The 26127-nt window shown below is 42.4% G+C and overlaps 1 protein-coding gene and 1 pseudogene across 2 annotated transcripts in view; both read left to right on the top strand.

Annotated features, from left to right (window-relative positions):
• The window catches only part of LOC110532469 (protein bicaudal D homolog 2), a 33518-nt gene extending 22899 nt beyond the window's left edge, over positions 1-10619 (top strand). Inside the window, exons 5-9 of one of the 2 annotated variants that reach the window (XM_021616410.3) lie at positions 2663-3577; positions 4158-4334; positions 5596-5747; positions 7410-7758; positions 8760-10619. In XM_021616410.3, coding sequence (XP_021472085.3) covers positions 2663-3577; positions 4158-4334; positions 5596-5747; positions 7410-7758; positions 8760-8765 — 1599 coding nt within the window. In that variant the 3' untranslated portion in view covers positions 8766-10619. The remainder of the gene's footprint in view (positions 1-2662; positions 3578-4157; positions 4335-5595; positions 5748-7409; positions 7759-8759) is intronic. The other variant, XM_021616411.3, reaches the window with a different exon arrangement.
• A 569-nt stretch (positions 10620-11188) lies between these two features.
• LOC110531217 (5'-nucleotidase domain-containing protein 2-like) lies at positions 11189-25354 on the top strand (annotated as a pseudogene).
• Positions 25355-26127: the final 773 nt, after the last annotated feature.

Raw genomic sequence — 26127 nt, 5'->3', positions numbered from 1 at the left:
TTTGCTGTTTCCGCCTATAGACCACATCCTGCTACAAATAGAATTGGATCACTCAATGAGTCTCTCTCGTGACGCTACTGACAGTAAAGGTTCAAATGGCTCAACAAAGACCGTATTGCACATTAAATTGGCACTTTCCTACACGTTCCTATAGCTCTGCTCAGTCTTTCCTACACGTTCCTATAGCTCTGCTCAGTCTTTCCTACACGTTCCTATAGCTCTGCTCAGTCTTTCCTACACGTTCCTATAGCTCTGCTCAGTCTTTCCTACACGTTCCTATAGCTCTGCTCAGTCTTTCCTACACGTTCCTATAGCTCTGCTCAGTCTTTCCTACACGTTCCTATAGCTCTGCTCAGTCTTTCCTACACGTTCCTATAGCTCTGCTCAGAACTCTTGTTGCCGTTGGTCTACTATTTCCATTATGTAAGTAAATGTCGTGCTTGACTTGTACTGAAATAGGTGCTTGCACTCATTTTGAGTGCCAGTATTGCACATAAAATATTTATATTTCATGTGCAATGCATTTGAGCTAATATTCTGTAAGAGGTGCAGGGACTCGAGCACTAGAAAAATGTGAGGTGCCGGTACGTTCTAGTGAGTTCCTGCTCAAGTCCAGCACTGTGTAAATGTATAATGCACTTAGCTGGGGCTTGGTATTGCTGTTGCTCAACACAGGCCCAGCAGGTGTTATAAGAGTACTTGATTGGGTTGAGCCAGTGCTGCTCCACTACATGAATAATAAATTAGTTGGATGAAAAGGCACTCCAGGGCGAAATGTATGTTAACAGTCTAAGAGAATATCTCTTGTCTCGCTGAAGAAATATCAACCTGCTGAAATATATAACTGACATCACTTGTCTAGTGCTGAATGTGTTGTTCTGTGCAGTCGCCTGAATTCTTGGTACAGTAAATAATCTCTCAGGAAACTCAAAATTAAAAATGCCATGTTTTGCTATACATTTAGCAATCTATGAAGCAAATACCTGTTTTAAGCAATGGTTTTGGAACAAAGTGGCACTTTTAAATAGCTGGAAAATATGTAATTCATTCTGTTATACAGTACCAGTCAAACGTTTTAGAACACCTACTCATTCAAGGGTTTTTCTTTATTTTTACTGTTTTCTACATTGTAGAATGATAGTGAAGACATCAAAACTATGAAATAACATCTGGAAGGAATCATGTAGTAACCAAAAAAGTGTTAAACAAATGTAAATATATTTTATATTTGTGATTCTTCAAATAGCCACCCTTTGCCTTGATGACAGCTTTGTACACTCTTGGCATTCTCTCAACCAGCTTCATGAGGTAGTCATCTGGAATGCATTGCCTTGTTAAAAGTTAATTTGTGGAATTTCTTTCCTTGGTGTTTGAGCCAATCAGTTGTGTTGTGACAAGGTAGGAGTGGTATACAGAAGATATCCCTATTTGGTAAAAGACCAAGTCCATATTATGGCAAGAACGGCTCAAATAAGCAAAGAGAAACGACAGTCCATTACTTTAAGACATGAAGGTCAGTCAATCCAGAAAATTTCAAGAACTTTGAAAGTTTCTTCAAGTGCAGTCGCAAAAACCATCAAGCGCTATGATGAAACTGGCTCTCATGAGGACAGCCACAGGAAAGGAAGACCCAAACTTACCTCTGCGGCAGAGGATAAGTTCATTAGAGTTACCAGCCTCAGAAATTGCAGCCCAAATAAATGCTTCAGAGTTCAAGAAGAGACACATCTCAACATCAGCTGTTCAGAGGAGACTGTGTGGATCAGTTCTTCATGTTGGAATTGCTGCAAAGAACCCACTACTAAAGGACACCAATAATAAGAAGAGACTTGCTTGGGCCAAGAAACATGAGCAATGGACATTAGACTGGTGGAAATTTGTCCTTTGGCCTGGAGTTCAAATTTGATTTTTTTTGTTCTAACCCCCTTGTCTTTGTGAGACGAGGTGTGGGTGTACGGATGATCTCTGCATGTGTATTTCCCACCGTGAAGCATGGAAGAGGAGGTGTGATGGTGTTGGGGTGCTTTGCTGGTGACAGTCTGTGATTTATTTATAATTCAAGGCAAACTTAACCAGCATGGCTACCACAACATTCTGCAGCGATATGCCATCCCATCTGGTTTGGGCTTAGTCCCACTATCATTTGGTTTTCAACAGGACAATGACCCAACACCTCCAGGCTGTGTAAGGGCTATTTGACCGAGAAGGAGAGTGATGGCATGCTGCATCAGATGACCTGGCCTCCACAATCCCCCGACCTCAACCAATTTGAGATGGTTTGGGATGAGTCTCTCAACCAGCCAACAAGTGCTCAGCATGTGTGGGAACTCCTTCAAGACTGTTGGAAAAGCATTCCAGGTGAAGCCTGATGAGAGAATGCCAAGAGTGTGCAAAGCTGGCATCAAATATGTCTCAAATATGTCTCAAATATAAAATATATTTTGATTTGTTGAACAGGTTTTTGCTTACTACATAATTCCATATGTTATTTTTTGATGTCTTCACTATTATTATACAATGTAGAAAATAGGAAAAATTAAAAACCCTTGAATGAGTAGGTGTTCTAAAAGTTTGGACCGGTGGTGTATATTTAGCAGTACAAAGCCAAATAAAAATTAAGCAATGGTTTTCAGTCCTTTTTTCTGTTCCTCTCTTTCTCTAGGCTGAGCGGGATAAGACTGGTCTGGCCAACACTGTCCAGGACCTCCAGAGGCAGTTGGAGCTGTCCCAGCAGGCCTTTAGTGAGCAGGAGGACAAGGTGGGCTCCCTGACCCAGCAGCTGGAGGCCGTACAGCTGCAGAAACACATCCTGCCCCAGGGGAAGGCAGCGGGTGACCGGGGGGACGGCAGCAGCAGGACCCTGGAGAACGGTGCGGATGACTACGACTATGAGCTGGACGTAAAGAGCACTGAGGTGCTGGAGGCCCGGATGAAGGCGGCCGGCGAGGAGCTGCTGAAGCTGCGTGAGGAGCTGTCTCAGGCAGGGAAACGTTACTCGGCCCTGGAGCAGCGCTGCCGGCAGGAGAAGGAGCGGTGGAGGGGAGAGGCCCATGAGCTGGCTGAGAAGATCCGCCAATGCATCAAGTCCAGCCGGCAGGACCAGGAGCGCATCAGCGAGCTGGAGAAGGAGATCGGAGCGACGAGGAAAGTGGCTACTGATTCTGAGGGTCATCTCAGCGTGGCACAGGAGGAGCTGCTAGCCTTCTCTGAGGAGCTGGCCAACCTCTACCACCACATCTGTGTGTGCAACAACCTCACGCCCAAACGCGTCACCCTGGACTACTACCGCGACGGGGCCAGGGGGCAGTCAGGGGGGAGCGGCGGGAGGTCCAACCACCTGCACCCCCATCACGGACGTAACAAGCGCCGCTCCAACGAGTTGTTTGCGAAAGCAGTGCACGGAGGGGATGGAGACAGTAGGCCTGGTACACCCCAGGACTCCCGTGACAACTCCCCCTCGACACGCTGCTCCTCCCCCGCCCCAGTCTGCCCTGGCTCCCCCACGCTGGACTTCAGGGACCCCTCCAACGTACGTAACCTGGTGGCTGTCATCCGCTGCCAAATCAAACACCTCCAGGTACGAGTGCCGCCGCCATATTGTCTTCCAATAAACATACATATTTAATGGAGAGTTCATTTAATAAACACACGTTTCTTTTATCTTTTACCAGATCTAATGTGTTATAGTCTCCTACATTAATTTCACATTTCCACAAAGTGTTTCCTTTCAAATGGTATCAAGAATATGCATATCCTTCTTTCAGGTCCTGAGCTATATGCAGTTAGATTTGGGTATGTCATTTTAGGCGAAAATTGAAAACAAGGGTTGGATCCTTAAGAGGTTGTCATAGTATGCCGTGCTGAATTCTGGTCCCACGGTACAGAATGTATTATTTGGCTTCTTTCAGAAAGCTGTTAAGCAGAATGTCTGGCGCTTGGTATTATTTGGGAAGTAGATATCTGGGAACTGTAGTATAGTAGACTAATAATACTACATATGAGAGATATTTTGGATCGTTTTTACATTGCTTTAGTTCGGTGGAAAGACCTCTTCAGACACAGGTGTTTCCTGAGTGGTCCATCATGTCAGTGAAACTGAAAGTATGCTGAATAACATCACTAAGGCAATAAGCACTCGTCATGCCGGTTTCCCTCAGGTGGCGGTGGACCTGTGTCGCCACCGGGGCACGCTGCCCTATTCGGGAGGGATCAGCTGTGGAGGGGAGCTGGAAAGTGAGGCCCTCGCGGAGGAGGTGCTGAAGCTCAAGTCTCTCCTCAGCACCAAGAGAGAACAGATTGCCACTCTCAGGACTGTCCTCAAAGCCAACAAACAGGTAACGTACAACAACAAACAAGGTCATGCAATAGACATGTCAAGTTGAACACGCACACATACACACATGACACACACAACCATCAGACTCAGATGGGTCACTTACTGTGTAACAAGTATGTACCAACTTGACTATCGTAATTGGTCTTACCAAATGGTCATCAATGAGGTGTAGTTCTATTTTTGTCTTGAAAAGAAGTTTAGTCAGTTTTTTCATTGAGGGTCTGGGGCTGACTGACTCTCAGCCTGACGTGTCCATGACCTGTAATCCTCAGACAGTCACTAGATAATGTCCTGACTTGATAACAACTGAACATTCAATCAGACTTTTCCTCTGGTCTTTCTCTCTATTTTTTGTATCCTGTTCTGTTTTCTTGGCTTGTCAATAAAGCCTTGGGTATCTTACCCATAGCCACACCAGTAAGGTCTGTCTTCTGACTGCTAGAACCATCAGTCTGCCTGGAGGGGATGTTCCTCGTTCAATTGTCTCATATTTGTTTGCGATCTATATATATTTTTCAGTGAAAAACAAATGATATTCCCTAAAAAGAGGGGGGAAGGGGTGGGTGAGACATGATTGGACGGTCTGGGTGTAGACTGAGTCAGAGAGGGAGTATGATGACGTCTTCCTCAGAGATCTTCCAGTACACTGCTCCTTCCTCCCCCTCTACTCTGTACGCCTCCAGCCCTGGCTGACCTTCTTCTGTCAACCCCTTCTCTCTCTCTCTTCTCTCCTCTTTCCCGCTGTCTCTCACACACACACAAACTCTAAGGCTAATCTCTGCTCGATTAGGCGAGCGTCTCTGTCACGGGTTAGCGTCTGAATTCAGATGTCTGGTGCTCTTCTATTCTACTGCCACAAAGATTCAGAACTATGATGTTTTAATAAATTACTATCATAAAACATGTGTGGTTAACCTTTGTTCCCTTCTAGCACAGTTCCCTTCTAGCACAGTTATGTAAATATGGCCTTTATTTACATTGTAGTCATTTACCAGACACTCCAGAGCGACTTACAGTAAACTTTAGAATTAAGATATTTACCAGTTAATTGTTGGTAATTTGCTTTGACAGGGTCGATGCTGTATTTCTTGTTTCTGTTTAAATAAAGGGTTAATATTTTCATTGCTAAAAATATGTCCCATCTGCCATTTTTTTAAATTTGCGTTGCACTAACAGATGAGAGGTCAACTTTGCCATCTGTTATGTACTTGATGTATTTTCCCCAGCTGTAACAATGAATCCTAATGTTTCTATTCCAGACAGCAGAGTTGGCTCTGAGCAACCTGAAGACCAAGTATGAGACAGAGAAGAGCATGGTGTCTGAGACCATGGTGAAGCTGAGGAACGAGCTTAAGGCCCTGAAGGAGGACGCTGCCACCTTCTCCTCACTGAGGGTGATGTTCGCCAGCCGGTACAGTCATTTATATACTGTCCTTTTTATATTCCCAATCACCAATATTAACAGCAATCTAGAGACCTGAGTTGGAGGAGTGCAGTAACCTCTATTTGTTTGACAATTTAAAAACAGAAATCAGCATCACAAGTGAATACACTGTATTTCAAGTCTGAGGAAACACACACAAAAAGGGATTTCAGTTGTGTGTGTCAATTGGTGATGTGCTGCAATCAAAAATATACATATTGCATGATGTCCAAATTAGTGTTAGGCTTACTCTGAGATTAGCATTCCAGGCCTATTTTCTACCCAGCTGCACATCCACAGACTAGCTTCCCTCTGCTGCTGTGAGCAGATCTACACCTAGCAGTAGACACTCCAGTGGAACTAATTGTTCTCCATCTTTAAGCAGCTAATCGTCATGTTTGTGCTCCTGTGGCTCATGTTTAGATGAGACAGTCTGACATTCCATGACATGGTAGACTAGAGCTTGGCTGCGATCCAAATGGAACCCGTTCCCTAAATAGTGCTCTACTTTTCAGCAGAGCCCTAAGGACCCTGGTCAAAAATAGTGCACTAAATAGGGAAGAGGGTGCTATTTGGGATGCATGCTAGAGCTTCCGCCACTACAGTGTCATCTAATCAGATTACCCCTCTGCAGTCCGCCACAATCCCTCTCCTCACGTGCAGGTTAGCACTCACGTGCTACTGCTCTGTTTGGAGCCTCAGCCTGGACCGACCTGTCCATCGGGTCAGGGAGACTCTCCACGCAATGGCCCCTTCTCCCCCTCTACCCCGCCTCCAACAGTCTCTGTAGGGAAAGCTGCTAGCAACCAAGAGTGGACTGAGACCGAGTTAACCTGTGCAGAGCCTGCCTCATGTGTGATACACTGTTTGTTGGCAGGCAGATGTGTTTTTCAGTGTTGGCATGTATGTCCTGAACTAGTGTGTGGTGGGACAAAGGCATTTGTTATTTGTGATCGTGTCTGTCGTTGCTTGCACAGTTCTGTACGGTATTGAATACTGTAGCTACTGTTACTCTAGTGATTCCACATGTGTATGTGTTGTTTTTAATGTATCTGTGTGTTCCTATTAGAGGGATGTTAATTTAGTGATTGTTCAGTACTGCAAGTTCAGAAGGGCTTTCAAGGAGTATTTTCTCTGAATATGCTTTTCCCCCCCTGGAAAGACATTAAGCTCTGTCTCTTCACTAGGCATTAAATGAGCTGCCATTTGATTAAGCCTGGTGTTTGAAAGGCCCTATAATGCAGGGTGTGGCAGAAGCCTACAGTCTGCTGCTACGGCCAGAGACCCTGACTGAAATTTGATTTGGGAAATGTTTTGTAATGGTGCCATCATGTGGTAATATAGAGTGCCTCACACTCAAACTCAAATTATTATTCAACAAATTCAGAAATGAAACGTTGCTTTCTTTGTATTTTCTTGGGTTTCTCTCTTCTCTTGGGTTTGTCCCATGTGATCTTACTGTCTGTCTTGTCTCATAAATGGCTGTGTCATCTTCCTCTGTGTGTTTGTTTGTCATAGCTGTTGAGATGATGAGCAGTACATTATTCAGATAATGTTTGCTGTGTGTGTACAGTTTGTATAACTTTTATCTGTCTAACATGTCTACTAAATGTGTGTGATTGTGTTGCTCTAACATGCATGTGTCTCCAGGTGTGACCAGTATGTCACCCAGCTGGACGAGATGCAGAGGCAGCTAGCGGCGGCGGAGGATGAGAAGAAGACCCTGAACTCCCTGCTCCGCATGGCCATCCAGCAGAAGCTGGCCCTGACCCAGCGCCTGGAGGACCTGGAGGCCCCTATGTCCCCCCACGGCCTCGGCAACAGCCCTCGCCGCGTCAGGGCCAAGGAGCTGGGCACCAAAACGGGCCGAAGCCCCCGGCGCAACAGCCCCGTACGGAGCAGGAACAGTCCCCGCTCCAGCCCAGTCCTCACCAACAGTGTGTCCAGCACCGCCAGCCACCACTTCCGAGCCCTTACCCACAGCCTCCACACCAGCCCTGTAAGAACCTGGTCTTCCTCCACCACTACCTCCTTCCATCCTGACCCTCTTCCTCCTATATATACCCCTTCCTCCTCTACCCGTACCACTCCCCGACCACGCAGAGCAGCCAAGCTCCCCAGGGATGCCACGTTCATTAGAAGTCGTAGTGTCACTGATGTGTTCCGAGCAGGGCTGAGTCCTTGGGAGGGACAGGATGACACCCAGTCTGACTCCTGTAGAGGGTCTTCCAGCTCCCTGGATAGCATAGTCTTTGGGAGGGCTCTTGTAAGGGGTGCCAGATGGGCTTCAGGCCCTAATCATGAAGATACCTTTTTCAACAATCACACTTTGTGCTCCTCGTCCTCTGCCTCCAGAGTAAAGTCTTCCTATTCCAGATCGATAGAGAATCTGGCCACTTCCAGGTCTCTCTTTATCCCTTCTGTCAACGTATTAGACCCACAAGGCACTGTTAAGCCAGTGTTGAAGCCATCCTTGGAGGTTTCTGTTCATAGAAAACAACAAAACGTTGTTTACAAATCAAATTCTTCAGAGGTGGTGTCCACAAGATCTTCTCCAACCCCAAGGTGCCTTACAGCAGCTCCCCTCTCTCTCCCAAGTCAGTCCAGTAGGACCAGACGGGCCCCAGGCTCAGAATCACCCAGTCGTTTGAGTAGGCCTAGTTATAGGGGCACCAGTGATCCTCCTCACCCACAACCAGCCAGGGCTCGTAGTTCACAGCCCAGAGGATCACGCTCACACAACCAATGACCCTTGTGCTCAAGAATGTTGCCCAAGTTATAGAAAGTAGACAGGCAAAATACATTGATTGTCTACTGATGGCACCCGTCTCATAACCCCTTGTTAATACTTACTCTTATTTTTATTATTGTTTTACCTGTTGTCTTAACCAATTGTTGTGCTTTGTGGGTCAGTGACAGTATCCTTTTTCAGTTTGTTTTGGTCTTTCAATTTATTACTAAATGTCCTTTTTATGTCTCTGTCTCCCCCTGTGTCTGCAGCGGTAAAACCAGTCAGTCGTCACGATCCCCCCAGTCCTCCATAAGAACCGTGTTCTCCATGTCCACCTCCTGAAACAAACGCCTTCCCTTCCTCCAAACACATCCTCTTCATCCCAGACCTTTCTACTCTACTCATCAGACCCGGTGGACTGGCTGCCCTTTCCGTTTCTCCTTTCCATCTTCCTACCCTCTGTATGGACCCAAGATGCCTACCTGCATGCAACCAGGAAGGGAGAGTTAAAGAAGAAAACATACTCTGATTTTATTTATAATGTTATGAAGTAAAGGACTGTTTTTCTGACCTACACAGTATTATTTACCCTTTCTTTCAAACTGAAAACCCTGTCCTGCTGTTGATGTATATTTATGCAAATATATTCCATTTTGATGCTGCTGCAAGTTTTTTGACACTAGTGAAGACGTTTAGCCTGGCAACATGCCGAAGTCTGCCTGGCAACGTGCAACGTTCTGCTAGTGTCAGGCAGCATCCCCCCTGGACAACTGCTGCATAGCGTGACCTCCATGGCTGCATCTGAAATGGCACCATGTTCCCTACTGTATATTGTGCACTACTTTTGACCTGGGCTCATGGTGATTTGGTTGAAACTAGTGCAATAGGTAGGGAATAGGTGTGCTGTTTTGGTTTCATGGGCATTTTAAAACACAGCAGCCTTACTAATCATAATTGAAATACTAAATGCACACTGAAGAGTCCTGTCTCTCTGGTGTTTTGAGGTTTATTTCTTTAGCTCTGCATCTTCTACTGGCGGTAACTGTTAAATCCTTCTCTTTGTCCTGTGACTTACCTGACTGTTTGGCTTTGGCCTACCAGCCATGCCCTTCAGTCAGGGGATCAATATCACTGATGGAAATTATTCATCTGTAGCCTCAGCACCTCAGGTTTATATCACAGTTGAATGAATTAGCTAACAAAAAGATGGGAAATATTTGACGGGCATGCATCATTTCAAACTATGCAGATAGCTCTGAGACTGAAGGCCCTGCAGACTGCTGTTTTCTAGGACCTGAGTAAGGAGGGCCTCAAAGGCGGACGGTTCCATAGAAATAGAATTACGAGAACAGACATCTGCTTAATTATATTTCTATGGATTCTAACTAATTAATTTCCCTCTCGTCTCCTGGCAGCAGGGTTGCAGTGGTCGTGGGTCTTCTAATACAGTGTCCCTACTGGACCACACTGCCAGCCTCCTACAGTGCAGGGTCCACGGTGGGGCACATCCACCTTTATATCTAGTAGCCTTAGTGATTTGGCCATTTGTTTTATAATTAAAAAATAAATAATAAAAAAACAGGCTCAAATCAACTTGGTCCAGGTGGGTTTCCGTGCTGTGTTTAGTGAAGGTCAATACATCATGCTAATTGGGGGTTCCAATGTTGAAAACAGTGCCTTGGTTCTCCTCTTGCTCCAGTCATTTAATGTTTAGACTAAATCACCTTTTTAAATATGTTGAACACTGTTGTAGTGATGAGATGTGTAGTTAAGGTTTTATATCATTATGGAGCTTTGTTTAGCTTTTCGGGAAACTAATAATAGGCTCTTTGGTATTTGTTGTAGTTTGTAAATTTCTTTGTCCTTAACCCCCCCCCCCCCCTTCCGTTTTCTCACTCTTTCACAAATGTGTTTGTACAGGTAGGTGTTTAGTAAATGTAACTGATCATCATCACACATCATACGTATGTGTGGACAAAATGAATTAGTACATTTATTTTATTTGTCGATAGAACCTAATATGCCGAAATGGTCTGCATCAATTTCTGTGTATGTAAAGTAAGTTCATTTTGTTGACCTGTGAACAACTTATTGTGTGATGGAGAATAAAGCAACACCACTGTCAGTAATTCTTGGGTTGATGACATTAATCTTACTATATGTTTTCTTTGCCTTTATGATTAATACTTAAAGATCCTTCCCCTAATATGACATGGCAAGTCAAAAGTTGAGGTAATACATCTTTTGAAGCAAGTTGTGTCCAATTTATTTGATGTTTCATTTGTTACATTGTATCTACTCCGTTGGATTTGCCCAACTTATTGTAATTGGTTCAATTAACTCCAGGCCCTTCTCCCTATACCGGGGGTGTAGAGTGAAGTTAAACCTGTTATATCGGCACATTTATTTATTTTTAATCAGCCAGCAAATTCATTGGTTCCTTTTTATAGTAATTGTAAACAATACCAGTATATTTGTATGCATTGGTTGTGACGTTTTTTCTTAGAATAACCTGCAAAAAAGTGAATATCGCACTGGGCTGTGCATTAAAGAAAATGGTTGAACTAATGGAGAGAAGAAATGTAAAGATCAAAGCTGTGAAGTAAATTACAGGTCGGCAGCGATACCTTTACCTGTTGCTTCCTCGACACCTGCCGCTCAGACATTAGGTTGGAGGCAAGAAGCGCCCCGAGGAGCCATGTCCGGACGATCGTACTCCTCCACCGACCCAAAAGCAGATCATAGGACATACCTATGGGCACGTTGTAATGAGAGGAAACAGCTTGTGCACGATAAGTAGTAGAGTGAACTCTGTTTTCCTTTGTCAGAAATCCCCCCTATCACTCTCAATGTCAGGTAGGCTAAACTTTAAGGGATTCCCATCATTTGTAATGTGCATCCACTTATGGTGACATATCGCTTATAATGTGCAACTACAGCCATTTGGGTGCTGATGGGGACGGATTCAGTACTCTCCATCAGCCACTGATGTCAGTTTTGTCATCTGTCGGTTGAAGACAATATGCACAAGGATTGTATCAGTTCATCCTCTTCTAGACTAGTGCTGTAACAGTTCATCCTTCCTTAGGTTTTAACGTGGGTCAAACATGACAGCTGGATGGCAGTCCTGTCAGTCATTGGTCTTGTTCTGAGAAAATGAAATTGTTGAAACTAACACTCATCCAGGGAATATCAAAACAACCTCAGGACTAATCCCAAACCCCTGCAGGGCAGGCCATGGTCTGACACACTCATTTACCCACTCGCCATATGATTGCATATTTTGTTTCATTATCTGGTCACTAGATTATAGCATCATTATGTCAGCACACACACAGCAAAACCCCGGGGTGCTACTTTGGTTTTAGAAGTGGGGGGGAATATAAACATATTTTGTAAATGATCATTTAGGATGAACACTCCAAACAGCCTGCTCGGAGGCTTCCGCATGGGCCTAAAGTACAACGTTGCCTCGTTTTGTGTCACATTGCAATTATAAAACGGGGGGGGGGGGGGGGACATGTCCCCAGTGAAAGTTGCGCTCCTGGCAAAACCCTCACTAGAAAGACATAAGGGTCTTGATACTCTAGGGGGAGAAATAGACTCGAGAATGAGGTTACCAGTTAGATAAGGTAAATCTATCATGTTGACGGCCAGCTGCTGCCACTCCTGTCTTATCTAAAAGGCTGTGACCCACTTATCTGTTATAGGCAGCTCCAAATAAAATGTGGCCCCGTGGTCATATTCCAGGAATTTTGTGACCGATTGGGAAACTGATGTTGGCCATCTTTTTAATCTGAGTCTGTGTGTTTGCTGTGTAACTGATATGATTGCTCAGGAATAACGGAGCAACAAAAAAAAGATGCATTGTTGAAATCCTTACAAATCACACAAAATAAGTCAGGAATTTTGCTAAACTTTTTGGTTCAGTGATCTGTCTTATAAACACATTCTGCTGTTTGTTTTTGTGTGTTGGCAAAAGTAAATTTGCCTCTTCAAATCCTGTACAGTGTTTCAAATGTCTTACCCCGTATGACTTCCCTGTAATCCTGTTGTTGCTTGCCTAAACTTTGTTCTTTGCTTCAGGTACATAGTCATTGTGCACTCCGGCTGGCAGCACCTCAAACTGATTAGTACCGAAAATGTAAGTCCTTAAATCGTATAAAGCTGTAGTTACAGTGCCTTGCGAAAGTATTCGGCCCCCTTGAACTTTGCGACCTTTTGCCACATTTCAGGCTTCAAACATAAAGATATAAAACTGTATTTTTTTGTGAAGAATCAACAACAAATGGGACACAATCATGAAGTGGAACGACATTTATTGGATATTTCAAACTTTTTTAACAAATCAAAAACTGAAAAATTGGGCGTGCAAAATTATTCAGCCCCCTTAAGTTAATACTTTGTAGCGCCACCTTTTGCTGCGATTACAGCTGTAAGTCGCTTGGGGTATGTCTATCAGTTTTGCACATTGAGAGACTGACATTTTTTCCCATTCCTCCTTGCAAAACAGCTCGAGCTCAGTGAGGTTGGATGGAGAGCATTTGTGAACAGCAGTTTTCAGTTCTTTCCACAGATTCTCGATTGGATTCAGGTCTGGACTTTGACTTGGCCATTCTAACACCTGGATATGTTTATTTTTGAACATTGATTTTGCTTTATGTTTTGGATCATTGTCTTGTTGGAAGACAAATCTCCGTCCCAGTCTCAGGTCTTTTGCAGACTCCATCAGGTTTTCTTCCAGAATGGTCCTGTATTTGGCTCCATCCATCTTCCCATCAATTTGAACCATCTTCCCTGTCCCTGCTGAAGAAAAGCAGGCCCAAACCATGATGCTGCCACCACCATGTTTGACATTGGGGATGGTATGTTCAGCTGTGTTGCTTTTACGCCAAACATAACGTTTTGCATTGTTGCCAAAAAGTTCAATTTTGGTTTCATCTGACCAGAGCACCTTCTTCCACATGTTTGGTGTGTCTCCCAGGTGGCTTGTGGCAAACTTTAAACGCCACTTTTTATGGATATCTTTAAGAAATGGCTTTCTTCTTGCCACTCTTCCATAAAGGCCAGATTTGTGCAATATACGACTGATTGTTGTCCTATGGACAGAGTCTCCCACCTCAGCTGTAGATCTCTGCAGTTCATCCAGAGTGATCATGGGCCTCTTGGCTGCATCTCTGATAAGTCTTCTCCTTGTATGAGCTGAAAGTTTAGAGGGACGGCCAGGTCTTGGTAGATTTGCAGTGGTCTGATACTCCTTCCATTTCAATATTATCGCTTGCACAGTGCTCCTTGGGATGTTTAAAGCTTGGGAAATCTTTTTGTATCCAAATCCGGCTTTAAACTTCTTCACAACAGTATCTCGGACCTGCCTGGTGTGTTCCTTGTTCTTCATGATGCTCTCTGCGCTTTTAACGGACCTCTGAGACTATCACAGTGCAGGTGCATTTATACGGAGACTTGATTACACACAGGTGGATTGTATTTATCATCATTAGTCATTTAGGTCAACATTGGATCATTCAGAGATCCTCACTGAACTTCTGGAGAGAGTTTGCTGCACTGAAAGTAAAGGGGCTGAATAATTTTGCACGCCCAATTTTTCAGTTTTTGATTTGTTAAAAAAGTTTGAAATATCCAATAAATGTCGTTCCACTTCATGATTGTGTCCCACTTGTTGTTGATTCTTCACAAAAAAATACAGTTTTATATCTTTATGTTTGAAGCCTGAAATGTGGCAAAAGGTCGCAAAGTTCAAGGGGGCCGAATACTTTCGCAAGGCACTGTATGTTATTTTTTTGGCACTGTGCAACTTCCAGAGCACGTTGACTGTAAACACTGAGGCTGTACCTGCTTTAAGTTACAGTTTTGACAGTGGCCAGGTAGGCTAATGTGGCTATTTGATCATAATGTAGACCTACCATCAAAAACAATAACTGGGCTAATAAGTCACTAACTAGCAAATGGTATGAACAAAATGTGCACGTTGCTACATGCAGCTCTTGCTTTCATCTAAAAAACAACCACAGCTGTAAACACAGTCCAGTTCAAAGTAAATGGCACAGATCCATATATGGCAATGGTCTATTTACATTTATACAAATGGTGGGACTAATCCTGATTGCTGATTGGTTAAAACCGCATTCCAGCCGGTGTCTATTCCACAAGTTACCACCTGCTAAATATATGATGTTAAAATGTCTATTTACTCTGTTCCATCTGACTGAGCAATCCCCTGTCTCATCAGCTCAGCCAGGCACTTTATAAACGTTGATCTCCACTATAAAAAGCAGCTAAACATTATCTCACATTTCTTCTAACATTTAGTTTTCAATAGCTGAGATTTATATAAACCTTGCTGTCTGTCTCTCCGACATGGGGTCGAGTCAAATCAAATTTTATTTGTCACATACACATGGTTAGCAGATGTTAAATGCAAGTGTAGCGAAATTCTTGTGCTTCTAGTTCCCGACCATGCAGTAATACCTAACAAGTAATCTAACAGACAGGCAGGCAGCGTTTCTCAGACAGTAGATATCATGAATCAGCTGGCATCATTTTTATGGATGTATTCAAAGAAATGTCAAATGAATCAAAGTGCAGCTAGTTTGCAGTCTTTCCAGCTTCAATTTGTTAACGTTGTTAAAGTCTTAACTAAGGGGGAAAACTCTAAATAGTTGAGTGAAGTTCAATCTGGTGCCTGCTATTTCTTCTGCGCTCTGTGCGGCATTCACAAGGATTTGCATGGCAGTTTCGGGGCTACTGCGCACCCACGCAGGTTAGAAGGAACTTTTCTTGTGTACTTGTACCCCTTTTTCATGATATCCAATTTGTAGTACAGTCTTGTCCCATCGCTGCAACTCCCGTATGGAATTGGGAGTGGGAAGATTGAGAGCCAAGCGTCCTCCGTAACACGACCCTACCAAGCCGCATCGCTTCTTGACACACTGCTCGCTTAACCCGGAAGCCAGCTGCACCAATGTGTCGGAGGAAATACCATACAACTGTCGACCAAAGTCAGCTTGTCACGGTCGGCTGTGACACAGACTGGGATCGAACCCGGGGCTGTAGTGACGCCTCAAGCACTGCGATGCAGTGCCTTAGACCATGTGTCACTCTGGAGGCCCAGAAGGAACATTGGTTATGTAATCTCTGATGCTGATTGAGATATCCAAAACACAGTATCGGTCTACTATGTTGTCTCTCTAATATGTCTCTGTGCTGTCTCTCCCCAGACCTGATCCCACCAGATGTGTGTGTAACCTGCTCAACACCTCCACTGTTTATGCAAACAATGAGGTCAGCCTGGCTGAGGTGGACATCTATGGGTTTGACTATGACTACACCATGGCCTTCTACTACAACGCCCTCAACAACATGATCTATAACACTGCCAGGCTTCCTCATCGAGCACTACAAGGTTTGTGTGCTCTAACTAAACTGCCAATACACTAACACATACTGATCATTTTCTGCTCTTGTTTGACAGTATCCTGAAGGTATCCGCCTATATTACTACATCCCATCCTTCACTGCACGGGGTAAACATCATACAGCAATTATGCCTCTCTAATACATCGCTCTGCCCTTATTTAAACATATAATCTCAAGGTACCATGGGTTTACAGTACTGTTTTGTCCTCCCCATGGTCTCCTGATGAAGATAGATACTTTCCATTACATTCAGCTGGGGACTGTGTATCAGTGAGTTCTGTTTATGGGTAGGTGAATAACACTCTGCAATGTATGGGTCAGTCAGTGTACTAAACATAGAAATATAATGAATATAACATGCTTGAAACTCTAACCCTGGCAATTTCACTGGTGAACTCATGGGTACACTCACAATGGCTGCCTGGTATTGTGATGGAATCATTTCCAGGGTATTTTGGAATGTTCTATAAACTGATGCTGGGTTGCCATGCTAATAAAGTAGAATGTTCATTCAAATGATGCTAACTGATGTGGCTCATGTAATGGAATGTATTTTTTGTGATGTCAGTTGAGTTGACTCAACAAATCACAGCACAGATTGAAGGGTACACTTATGAGAATGGTGGACTGAATTTTCTGGACTTTACTACTTTAAATAATACTTTTAAGATCAATTGGATAAAACAATTCCTAAGAAGACCCACTTCTATCTGGAATTGTATTCCTCATCATGTCTTCTCTACTTTTGGTGGCCTTAACTTCCTGTTGTTTTGCAATTATAATATTGACAAGGTTCCAGTGAAACTTTCTGCTTTTCATCAGCAGGTTTTCTTGTCATGGTCCTCACTGCAAATCTACCATTCCAGTGTTTTACTTGCTATATTGTATTTTCTTTTGCCACTATGGCCTTTTTTTGCCTTTACCTCCCTTATCTCACCTCATTTGCTCACATCGTATATAGACTTGTTTATACTGTATTATTGACTGTATGTTTGTTTTAATCCATGTGTAACTGTAACTGTGTTGTTGTATGTGTCGAACTGCTTTGCTTTATCTTGGCCAGGTCGCAATTGTAAATGAGAACTTGTTCTCAACTTGCCTACCTGGTTAAATAAAGGTGAAATAAATAAAATAAAACATTTATAAACGCAATTTTTCTCCACACAGATATTATATATGGAATAATCGGGATATATTGTTTAAAAATACTTATTTGTTTTTAGAATATTGGTTCTGAAATAATATCCTATTGGTGAGCCAACTGGTAAATGCAGAGGGTCTTTTACTCAGTTTTAAGGAATTCTTATCACTTTACAAGGTCCCTAACACCTAAAGATTTTGCAATTGTTTTAGATGCCATTCCCTCAGGTGTTGCTATGTTATTCAGGAACATGTCAAGACCTGACCCTCAGAGCCTACCTTCTGTTGACCCTGTTGACTCATCAGTAGGAAAGATTTGTTACTCTTTTGGTCCATTCAACAACAGAGCGATACTAACCTTGTTTCAGCAGGATGTTGTATCTATTTATGGCATGTCTTATTGGAATGGATTTATTGATAATGTGTTGGAAAAAAGTTTGGATGTTGCCACACACATTGTTATCAAAATGAAGGAAGTTTCCTTTAAAATTATTCATAAATATTATCTTGCCAACCACTATATGAAGAAGTTTAAGGAAAACATCAACTCAAATTGCTCCTTTTGTAATGACCACCCAGAAACAGTGTCGCATCTTTTTTGGCATTGTATTCATGTAAGAAAACTGTGGCAAGAAATCAGTAGATTTATAATTGAACACATTTATGAAGATGTTACACTATTGTGGAGAGATGTGCTGCTAGGATTCTTTACATACGATAGAAATAAGATGAAACATTTTTATGTAATTAATTTCATTATTCTTTTGGCCAAATTTCATATACACAAATGTACATTTACAAAAAAACAAACACATTTTCTTACCCTACAAAAATCAATTGAACTGTATTTTAAGACAGTTCAATACTCTACTAATAAAAAAGAACTTGCACAATTGGTGGCTGACTAAATACTTTTTTGCCCCACTGTATATACTTGTGCTCCCTCATGTACTTTCTGTATTGATTTGTTGTTAATAAAAAAAAAAAGCACAGATGGAAGGGTACACTTCCTGCTTTCCTTCCTGGCATGGGTCTAGGTCAAAAATATACAAGTTTGGCTCCAGCGCCGTTGCTAACTGCCAGCGCTGTTGCTAACAAGCATAGCTGGTCCCATTTGTTGCAAAGAGTATTGGGATATTAGAATTTTGTTGTCTTAACCTTTGTCATCTTAAACCTAGGCATGGGTCCACTCAAAATGGATGCCAGTCCACCATCATTGACTTGAATGGAGACCCTTTCAATTCTAAGCCTCTAGACCAATTTTCACTGATGAATGTGTCTGTTTTTTTTATATATATATATATATATATATATATATATATATATATATATATTTTAGGTAGAATATATATATATATATATATATATATATTATGCCAAGTGTGCAAAATATATATTATATATATATATATATATATTCTACCTGTCAAAAGCTTGGAAACACCTACTCATTCCAGGGTTTTTCTTTCTTTTTACTATTTTCTACATTGTAGAATATTAGTGAAGACGTCAAAACTATGAAAGAACAAAGAACAGTAAACAAAAAAAAAAGTAGCCACTCAAAGTAGCCACTCGTTGCCTTGATGACAACTTTGCACACTCTTGGCATTCTCTCAACCAGCTTCATGAGGTAGTTACCTGGAATGCATTTCAATTAACAAGTGTGCCTTGTTAAAAGTTAATTTAGGGACTTTCTTTCCTTCTTAATGTGTTTGAGCCAATCAGTTGTGTTTTGACAAGGTTGGAGTGGTATACAGAAGATATCCCTATTTGGTAAAAGACAAAGTCCATATTATGGCAAGAACAACTCAAATAATCAAAGAGAAACGACAGTCCATCAATACTTTAAGACATGAAGGTCAGTCAATCCGGAAAATCTCAAGAACTTTAAAAAGTTCTTCAAGTGCAGTCTCAAAATCCATTAAGTGCCATGATGAAACTGGCTCTCACGAGGACCGCCACAGGAAAGGAAGACCCAGAGTTACCTCTGCTGCAGAGGATAAGTTCATTAGAGTTACCAGCCTCAGAAATTGCAGCCCTAATAAATGCTTCATAGAGTTCAAGTAACAGACACATCTCAATATCAACTGTTCAAGCAGACTGTGTGAATCAGGCCTTCATGGTCAAATTGCTGCCAAGAAACCACAACTAAAGGACAGCAATAAGAATAAGAGACCTGCTTGGGCCAAGAAACATGAGCAATGGACATTAGACCGGTGGAAATCTGTCCTTTGGTCTGATTAGTTCAAATTTGTGATTTTTGGTTCCGAACGCTGTGTCTTTGTGAGACGCAGAGTAGCTGAACGGATTATCTCTGCATGTGTAGTTCCCACTGTGAAGCATGGAGGAGGATGTGTGAGGGTGCTTTACTGATGACACTGTCAGTGATTTATTTAGAATTCAAGGCACACAACCAGCATGGCTACCACAGCATTCTGCAGCGATACGCCATTCCATCTGGTTTGCGCTTAGTCCCGCTATCATTGGTTTTTCAAAAGGACAATGACCCAACACACCTCCAGGCTGTCTAACGGCTATTTGACCAAGAAGGAGAGTGATAGTTTGCTGCATCAGATTACCTGGCCTCCACAATCACCCAACCTCAACCCAATTGAGATGGTTTGGGATTAGTTGGACTGCAGAGTGAAGGAAAAGCAGCCATCAAGGTCTCAGCATATGTGGGAACTCCTTCAAGACTGTTGGAAAAGCATTCCAGGTGAAGCTGGTTGAGATAATGCCAAGATTGTGCAAAGCTGTCATCAATGCAAAGGGTGGCTACTTTGAAGAATCTCAAATATAAAATATATTTTGATTTGTTTAACACTTATTTTGGTTACTACATGATGTCTTCACTATTATTCTACAATGAAGAATATAGTAAAAATAAAGAAAACCCTGTAATGAGTGGGTGTGTCCAAACTTTTGATTGGTACTGTATATTTGTTTGGTACTAAAACTGTGTTGACCCTGTAGGGGGCTGAACCCAGTTCCAGATGAGGTCCTGAGGCTCTGTGGGGCTACCCACCATGTCCCCCTACACCAGATCAGCAAATTCTATGGACAGACTACATAAACATAAATGGTACCGTAGATCATTCATGATACATTGGGATGCGTGAGGTAATGTGCAACGTTAGTTCCGGTACTTTGGACAAATCACAATTTCACAGGTGTTAGCGTCTTGAATTCTGGAAGGTTAGGCGACATTTGGAACATGGACTTTCCCATAACTTGCACATTGAGTGAGTGGAGCACTTTGTTCCAGCAGGGAGGTTTTGTTCATCAGGTTCAGTCTGTAAGACCTGGGGCTTTGATGTTTTCACTCAGGTTCACATTCTTCTATGTCTATTGAATGCCTCCCTGTGGAGGAAGGACAACATGCTTCCCCTGCCTCCTAATCTTCCATCTCAAACATACTGTATTCCCACTACCCACAATCCTCTGGGTCTGGTACTGGGCTCCCTGTCTTCATAAATTAGGGATTAGCTCTGTGTACAGGCCTCGCTCACTGTGGGCACTGGTTTCATGTTTTCCTCCTTGGAAAGAGAGTGGTTCCAGACATGGTCCTTCATTAGAGCTAGAAGCACCGGGTGGTAATATCATGTTTAGAAATAAGTATTTTATACCCATTTTGTAACTGCATTTCTTGTTGATCACACCCAATTTTAGAGCCATTGTAATATGTTGACGAGTGTGTTTATAACCATACAAAACTGAGGGTTTATAAGTGAGTTTATAAGCATACAGTAAGTAGTTGACTTGTAATTGTCCATAGGATCTCAAAGTGAAGCAGTTCATGAACATCTTCTCCATCCCAGAGATGACCCTCCTGGCTGTGGCCAATGATTTCTTCATCTCCAACGACATTGAGTACGATCCTGAGCACCTCATCAAAGATGTCTCAGTGAGTGTCTCAGCACAATGCCTGTTTCTCATGCCATTTCTCACCCTGTGTAATGTTCTTTCACTCCCTCTTGCTGGTTTTATAAACCCTCTGCCCGGTTCATTTGACCGTTTGGGCACAGTGGGGATGTTCACCAGCAGGTTCAGCTGTCTGTCCACCTAGAGAGAGGTTGCCAGGGACTCAGACGTGTGGACTCTGGAACAATAGCAGTTCTCATTCCACACTGGGGTGAAAGGGTTTGGGATATAGTTTGTCCCGCTCAGATTCACTTTGTCTGCCAGAGAAAGACGAGATCTAGCTCTCTATATCCTCCCTCATCAGTTAGACTGGGTCTGAGTAGAGAGCGTGATATTCAAAACCTGAGTATAAGCATGTTGAATTGATAATTTTCTATGAGTACATGCTATAGCTGAATTTAAGTATATTTATGTGCACTTACTGTTTGTGCTCCTTAAAGGCATATGGAAACATTGATGTTTTTATCCCCAGGAAGCCATTGGAATGGTTCACATCAAAGGTTACATGTACAGATGGATCATGCAAGATCTGGGTGAGCGATTGTCCAGTCAAACACCTTTTCTTTTTTACGCCTGCAAAATGTAAAAGTTTGAATTGTTGTTGTGTACATTTCCCTCGTCTTCCCCCCTCCATAGAGAAGTACATTCTGCGAGGGGATGAGCCTTATGCTTTTCTGCAATGCCTGATCAGCCACGGGAAGAAAGTGTTTCTCATGAGGATGAAGAACCAGGGTCATATGTTGGTTTGGATGACATATTGATTTGATGGTAAATTGACCATAATTAGGATAGATCATTAAAGAAGATGAGTAATTCTCCTAATGTCAACCACTTTGCATAAATACCGAACATGATTGATAGCGGAAGCACAAACACTGAAGTATCATTCAGCCAGAACAGTATTGCTGAATGGGAAGAGTAAGCACGAGCATATGTCATTCACAGTGAGCAAAATGTATTTTGATGAATGGAACGAGACACCGCTCTGTTGCTTTCTCTGTAAGATTGGCCCAATCGCTATGATTACTCTGATTGTAGGGATAAAGGCATGAGGTTCATGGTGGGGAAAGACTGGAGGGACTTCTTTGACGGGGTCATTGTTCAGCCAGACAAACCACACTTCTTCAATGACTGTGAAGTGAGTATGAAGTGTTTTTATGTGCCATGTTGTCATGTGTTTATTGGAATCATATTCAAAGACCATCTCACAGACCATCTCACAGACCATTTCACAGACCATTTCACAGACCATCTCACAGATCATCTCACAGACCATCTCACAGACCATCTCACAGACCATCTCACAGACCATCTCACATACCATCTCACAGACCATCTCACAGATCATCTCACAGACCATCTCACAGACCATCTCACAGACCATCTCACAGACCTTTTAGATGCTTAGATGGAAATGGGGACCTCTAGTGGGACAAAATAAACAGTCTGGACAAAGGACAGATCTGCAAACAAGTCTGAACACCTTCACTATTAAACTACAATGCTTGTGACCTAATCCCCCCCTTGAACATCATATAGAGACATTTGGTTGTTGTGTTCTGTATGACTTTCTGAGGCTGACAGGCTGGAGAGGGTCCAGTGTGCTCTACTTTGGGAACTGTCTCTATAGTGACTTAGCTGTGAGTGAATCTTTTATCTCACTATGTTTATAGAGGCATGGAACACTGGTCATTTTAACAATGTTTACATACTGTTACTGTACAGTGCATTTCGGAATGTATTCTGACCCCTTGACTATTTCCATTAAAAATTTTTTTTTTTTACATTACAGCCCTATTAGAATATGGATTAAATTATTTTTTTCCCTTGATCAATCTACACACAATAACCCATAATGACAAAGCAAAAACAGGTTCTTAGAGTTGTTTGCAAAAAATTGTAAAAAATAAAACAGAAATATCACATCGACATAACTATTCAGACCCTTTGGCATCGATAACAGCCTAGAGTATTCTTGGGTATGATGGTATAAGCCATTCTTCTCTGCAGATTCTCTCAACCTCTGTCAGGTTGGGTGGGGAGTGTCGCTGCATAGCTATTTTCAGGTCTCTCCAGAGATGTTCGATCGGGTTCAAGTCTGGCCTCTGGCTGGGACACTCAAGGACATTCAGAGACTTGTCCCGAAGCCACTCCTGCATTGTCTTGAATGTGTGCTTAGGGTTGTTGTCCTGTTAGAAGGTGAACCTTTGCCCCAGTCTGAAGTCCTGAGTGCTTTGGAGCAGGTTTTCATCAACGATCTCTCTGTACTTTGCTCCATTCATCTTTCCCTCGATCCTGACTAGTCTCCCAGTCGCTGCCGCTGAAAAATATCCCCATAGCATGATGCTGCCAGCACCATGCTTCACCGTAGGGATGTTGCCAGGTTTCCTTCAGACTTGACACTTGGCATTCAGGCCAAAGAGTTCAATATTGGTTTCATCAGACCAGAGAATCTTGTTTCTCATGGTCTGAGTCCTTTAGGTGCCTTTTGGCAAACCCCAAGCGGGCTGCCATGTGCCTTTTACTGAGGAGTGGCTTCCGTCTGGCCACTACTATAAATTCCTGATTGGTGGAGTGCTGTAAAGATGGTTGTCCCTCTGGAAGGTTCTCTCATCTCCACAGAGGAACTCTGGAGCTCTGTCAGGGTGACTGGGTGATCGGGTTCTTGGTCACCTCCATGACCAAGGCCCTTCACTGCCGATTGCTCAGTTTGCCCAGGTGGCCAGCTCTTGGAAGAGTCTTGGTGGTTCCAAACTTCTTCCATTTCAGAATGATGGAGGCCACGGTGTTCTTGGGGACCTTCACTGCTGCAGACATTTTTTGTACTCTTCCCCAGACCTGTGCCTCGACACAATCCTGTCTCTACGAGCAATTCCTTCGACCTCGTGGCTTGGTTTTTACTCTTACATGCACTGTCAACTGTAGGACCTTATATAGACAGGTGTGTGCCTTTCAAAATCATGTCCAATCAATTTAATTTACCACAGGTTGACTCCAATAAAGTTGTCGAAACATCTCAAGGATGATCAATGGAAACAGGATGTACCTGTCTTTCTGTTTTTTATTTTTAATACATATGCAAAAAAATCTAAAAAGCTGTTTTCACTTTGTCATTATGGGGTATTGTGTGTAGATTGATGAGGAAAACTATTTATTTAATTAATTTTAGAATAAGGCTGTAATGTAACAAAATGTGGAAAAGTCAAGGGGTCTGACTACTTTCCGAATACAGTATTCTAGTCATGGTTTATCCTATATAATTAATACTGTACGCACATTTTCTATTAATGTACTGACCATACTGACATACTTTATATTCTGGACTCTGACATTGCTCAAGCTTATATTGCTTGTTCTGATATGGCTTGTTCTGATATTATACTTTTAAACTTTTTGGATTATGTGTGTATTGTGTTTGCTAGATATTACATCTGCAAACTTTGATTTGATGGATGATTATAATGGTAAGCTACAGTAGGAACCAATGTACTAGACACATGTTGAAGTCATATGAACATAGTTATGTTCATGCTGCATGCTGAGAGGTGAAACCCAAGACAGAAGCTAAGGGTGTATGCACATCAGTAAAATATGTTTAGTGAGATCTATTTCTCTTCATCAGATTTGGATGTGGTGTGGCCAAAGCCACATTCCTGCTTCATGAGTACAGCTATTAGAATACAGTAAATACCATCGTATATAGACAAACCAAATAAGGATAGCAATTCAACCTATACAGGAGCTTCTCATCTAAACCATATTGCACATAGTGTTGCCCACTTGATTAATGCACTGATTCACAAATCTGTGGCTATTTTAAAAGCCTTTCATTTTCAATGTGGCTAACAGAATAAGTGTGTTAAGATAATTCTTGCAGGGACATGTGGTGTGGGAGAGCCTGTCTTTACACTGTACCACTCAGAGGGGGGGGGGGGGGGGGGGGGGGGTGTATGTGGTGTAGATGTCTCCCACACTACCTCTGGAAGGATCTGAATCTAGATCTGTCTCTTTACACAGTATCTCTCCTGGACCTAGTTTGTGTCGTCAGTGTAGTGTAAAGAGGCCCTAACTCTGGTGAACAAAATACTATTATTTTATTATATTCTTTCACTCACTAATTAAACCTTGGTACATACTGTCCTTTACATGGTATTCTCCCTCTTCTAGGACCGTGTCCCCTTTTTTCAGACTAAGAACAAAGAACCTGTTCAACATGGCCTCCATCAGCTGTGTGCTAAATTACGACCTCTCCTATACCTTCTACCCCCTATGCATCCCTCTACAGCATGAAGTGCCCCTGTGGATGGACCAGATTTGCAGTGGCTGCATGAAGACCCCTTTCCTAGAGGAGATGGCTCACATCTGCTGAGCCAACAATGGGTTGTCATTGCTGGGTTCTCAACATGGACGTTCACAAAGCAGCCCACTAGAGGGCACTGTAGATCAGTATTATTTAGAGAATAAGCTTAGGTTATTGCTGTTTCTGTAATTGAATACTGTGAGTAGTATCATGGCCTATATAGGAGTTACTCTCTGGCAGATCTAAGTGAACCAATAATAGACATGAACTTCAGAAACCTTTAACTTAAACACCCTTCATTGTACATGTTAGTTATTAACTAACGGGTCATACACCCATCCCTGTATGACTGGCAAACAAAATATCTGGTTGCATTTGATGACCAGCATGCAAAGACCGAGGCAGCATGTGCCCATCATGGACACATGTCTATTTCGTGATGAAGACATAGTATGTTAACAATGTATTTTCAAAATACTAGCTGCTTTTAAAAACCTGTTTTTGTGCTTGTATACATTCAATAGAACATGGCTAAATTTAAACAATTTTGTCACTGTTGCAACCTTTTTCATTTGTCATGATGTTGCATGTGTAGCCTATTGATTGTTGACGGATCCAATTCAAGCTCTCATGTCCATAAAAATGTAATTGTGCATTGGAAGAACAAGAAGTTAGACAATCAAAATCTGTAAATCAAGAAATGTGTATGAACTTTTGAGGTAGGCATCTATTCAAATTGATTTGAGCCATCATATACAGTTATCTCCTAAAATAAAGGAAACACAAGTAAATGAGGGGTACAGAGTATATTTAACACAGGTGTGGTTCCCGAATTAATGAAG

The sequence above is a fragment of the Oncorhynchus mykiss genome, chromosome 9, assembly GCF_057628025.1.
Source record: "Oncorhynchus mykiss isolate SJ-2025 chromosome 9, ASM5762802v1, whole genome shotgun sequence".
In the NCBI taxonomy this organism is placed as follows: domain Eukaryota; kingdom Metazoa; phylum Chordata; class Actinopteri; order Salmoniformes; family Salmonidae; genus Oncorhynchus; species Oncorhynchus mykiss.
Note: the sequence above shows the minus strand (reverse complement) of the source record. Positions and strands in the feature narration are given on the sequence as shown.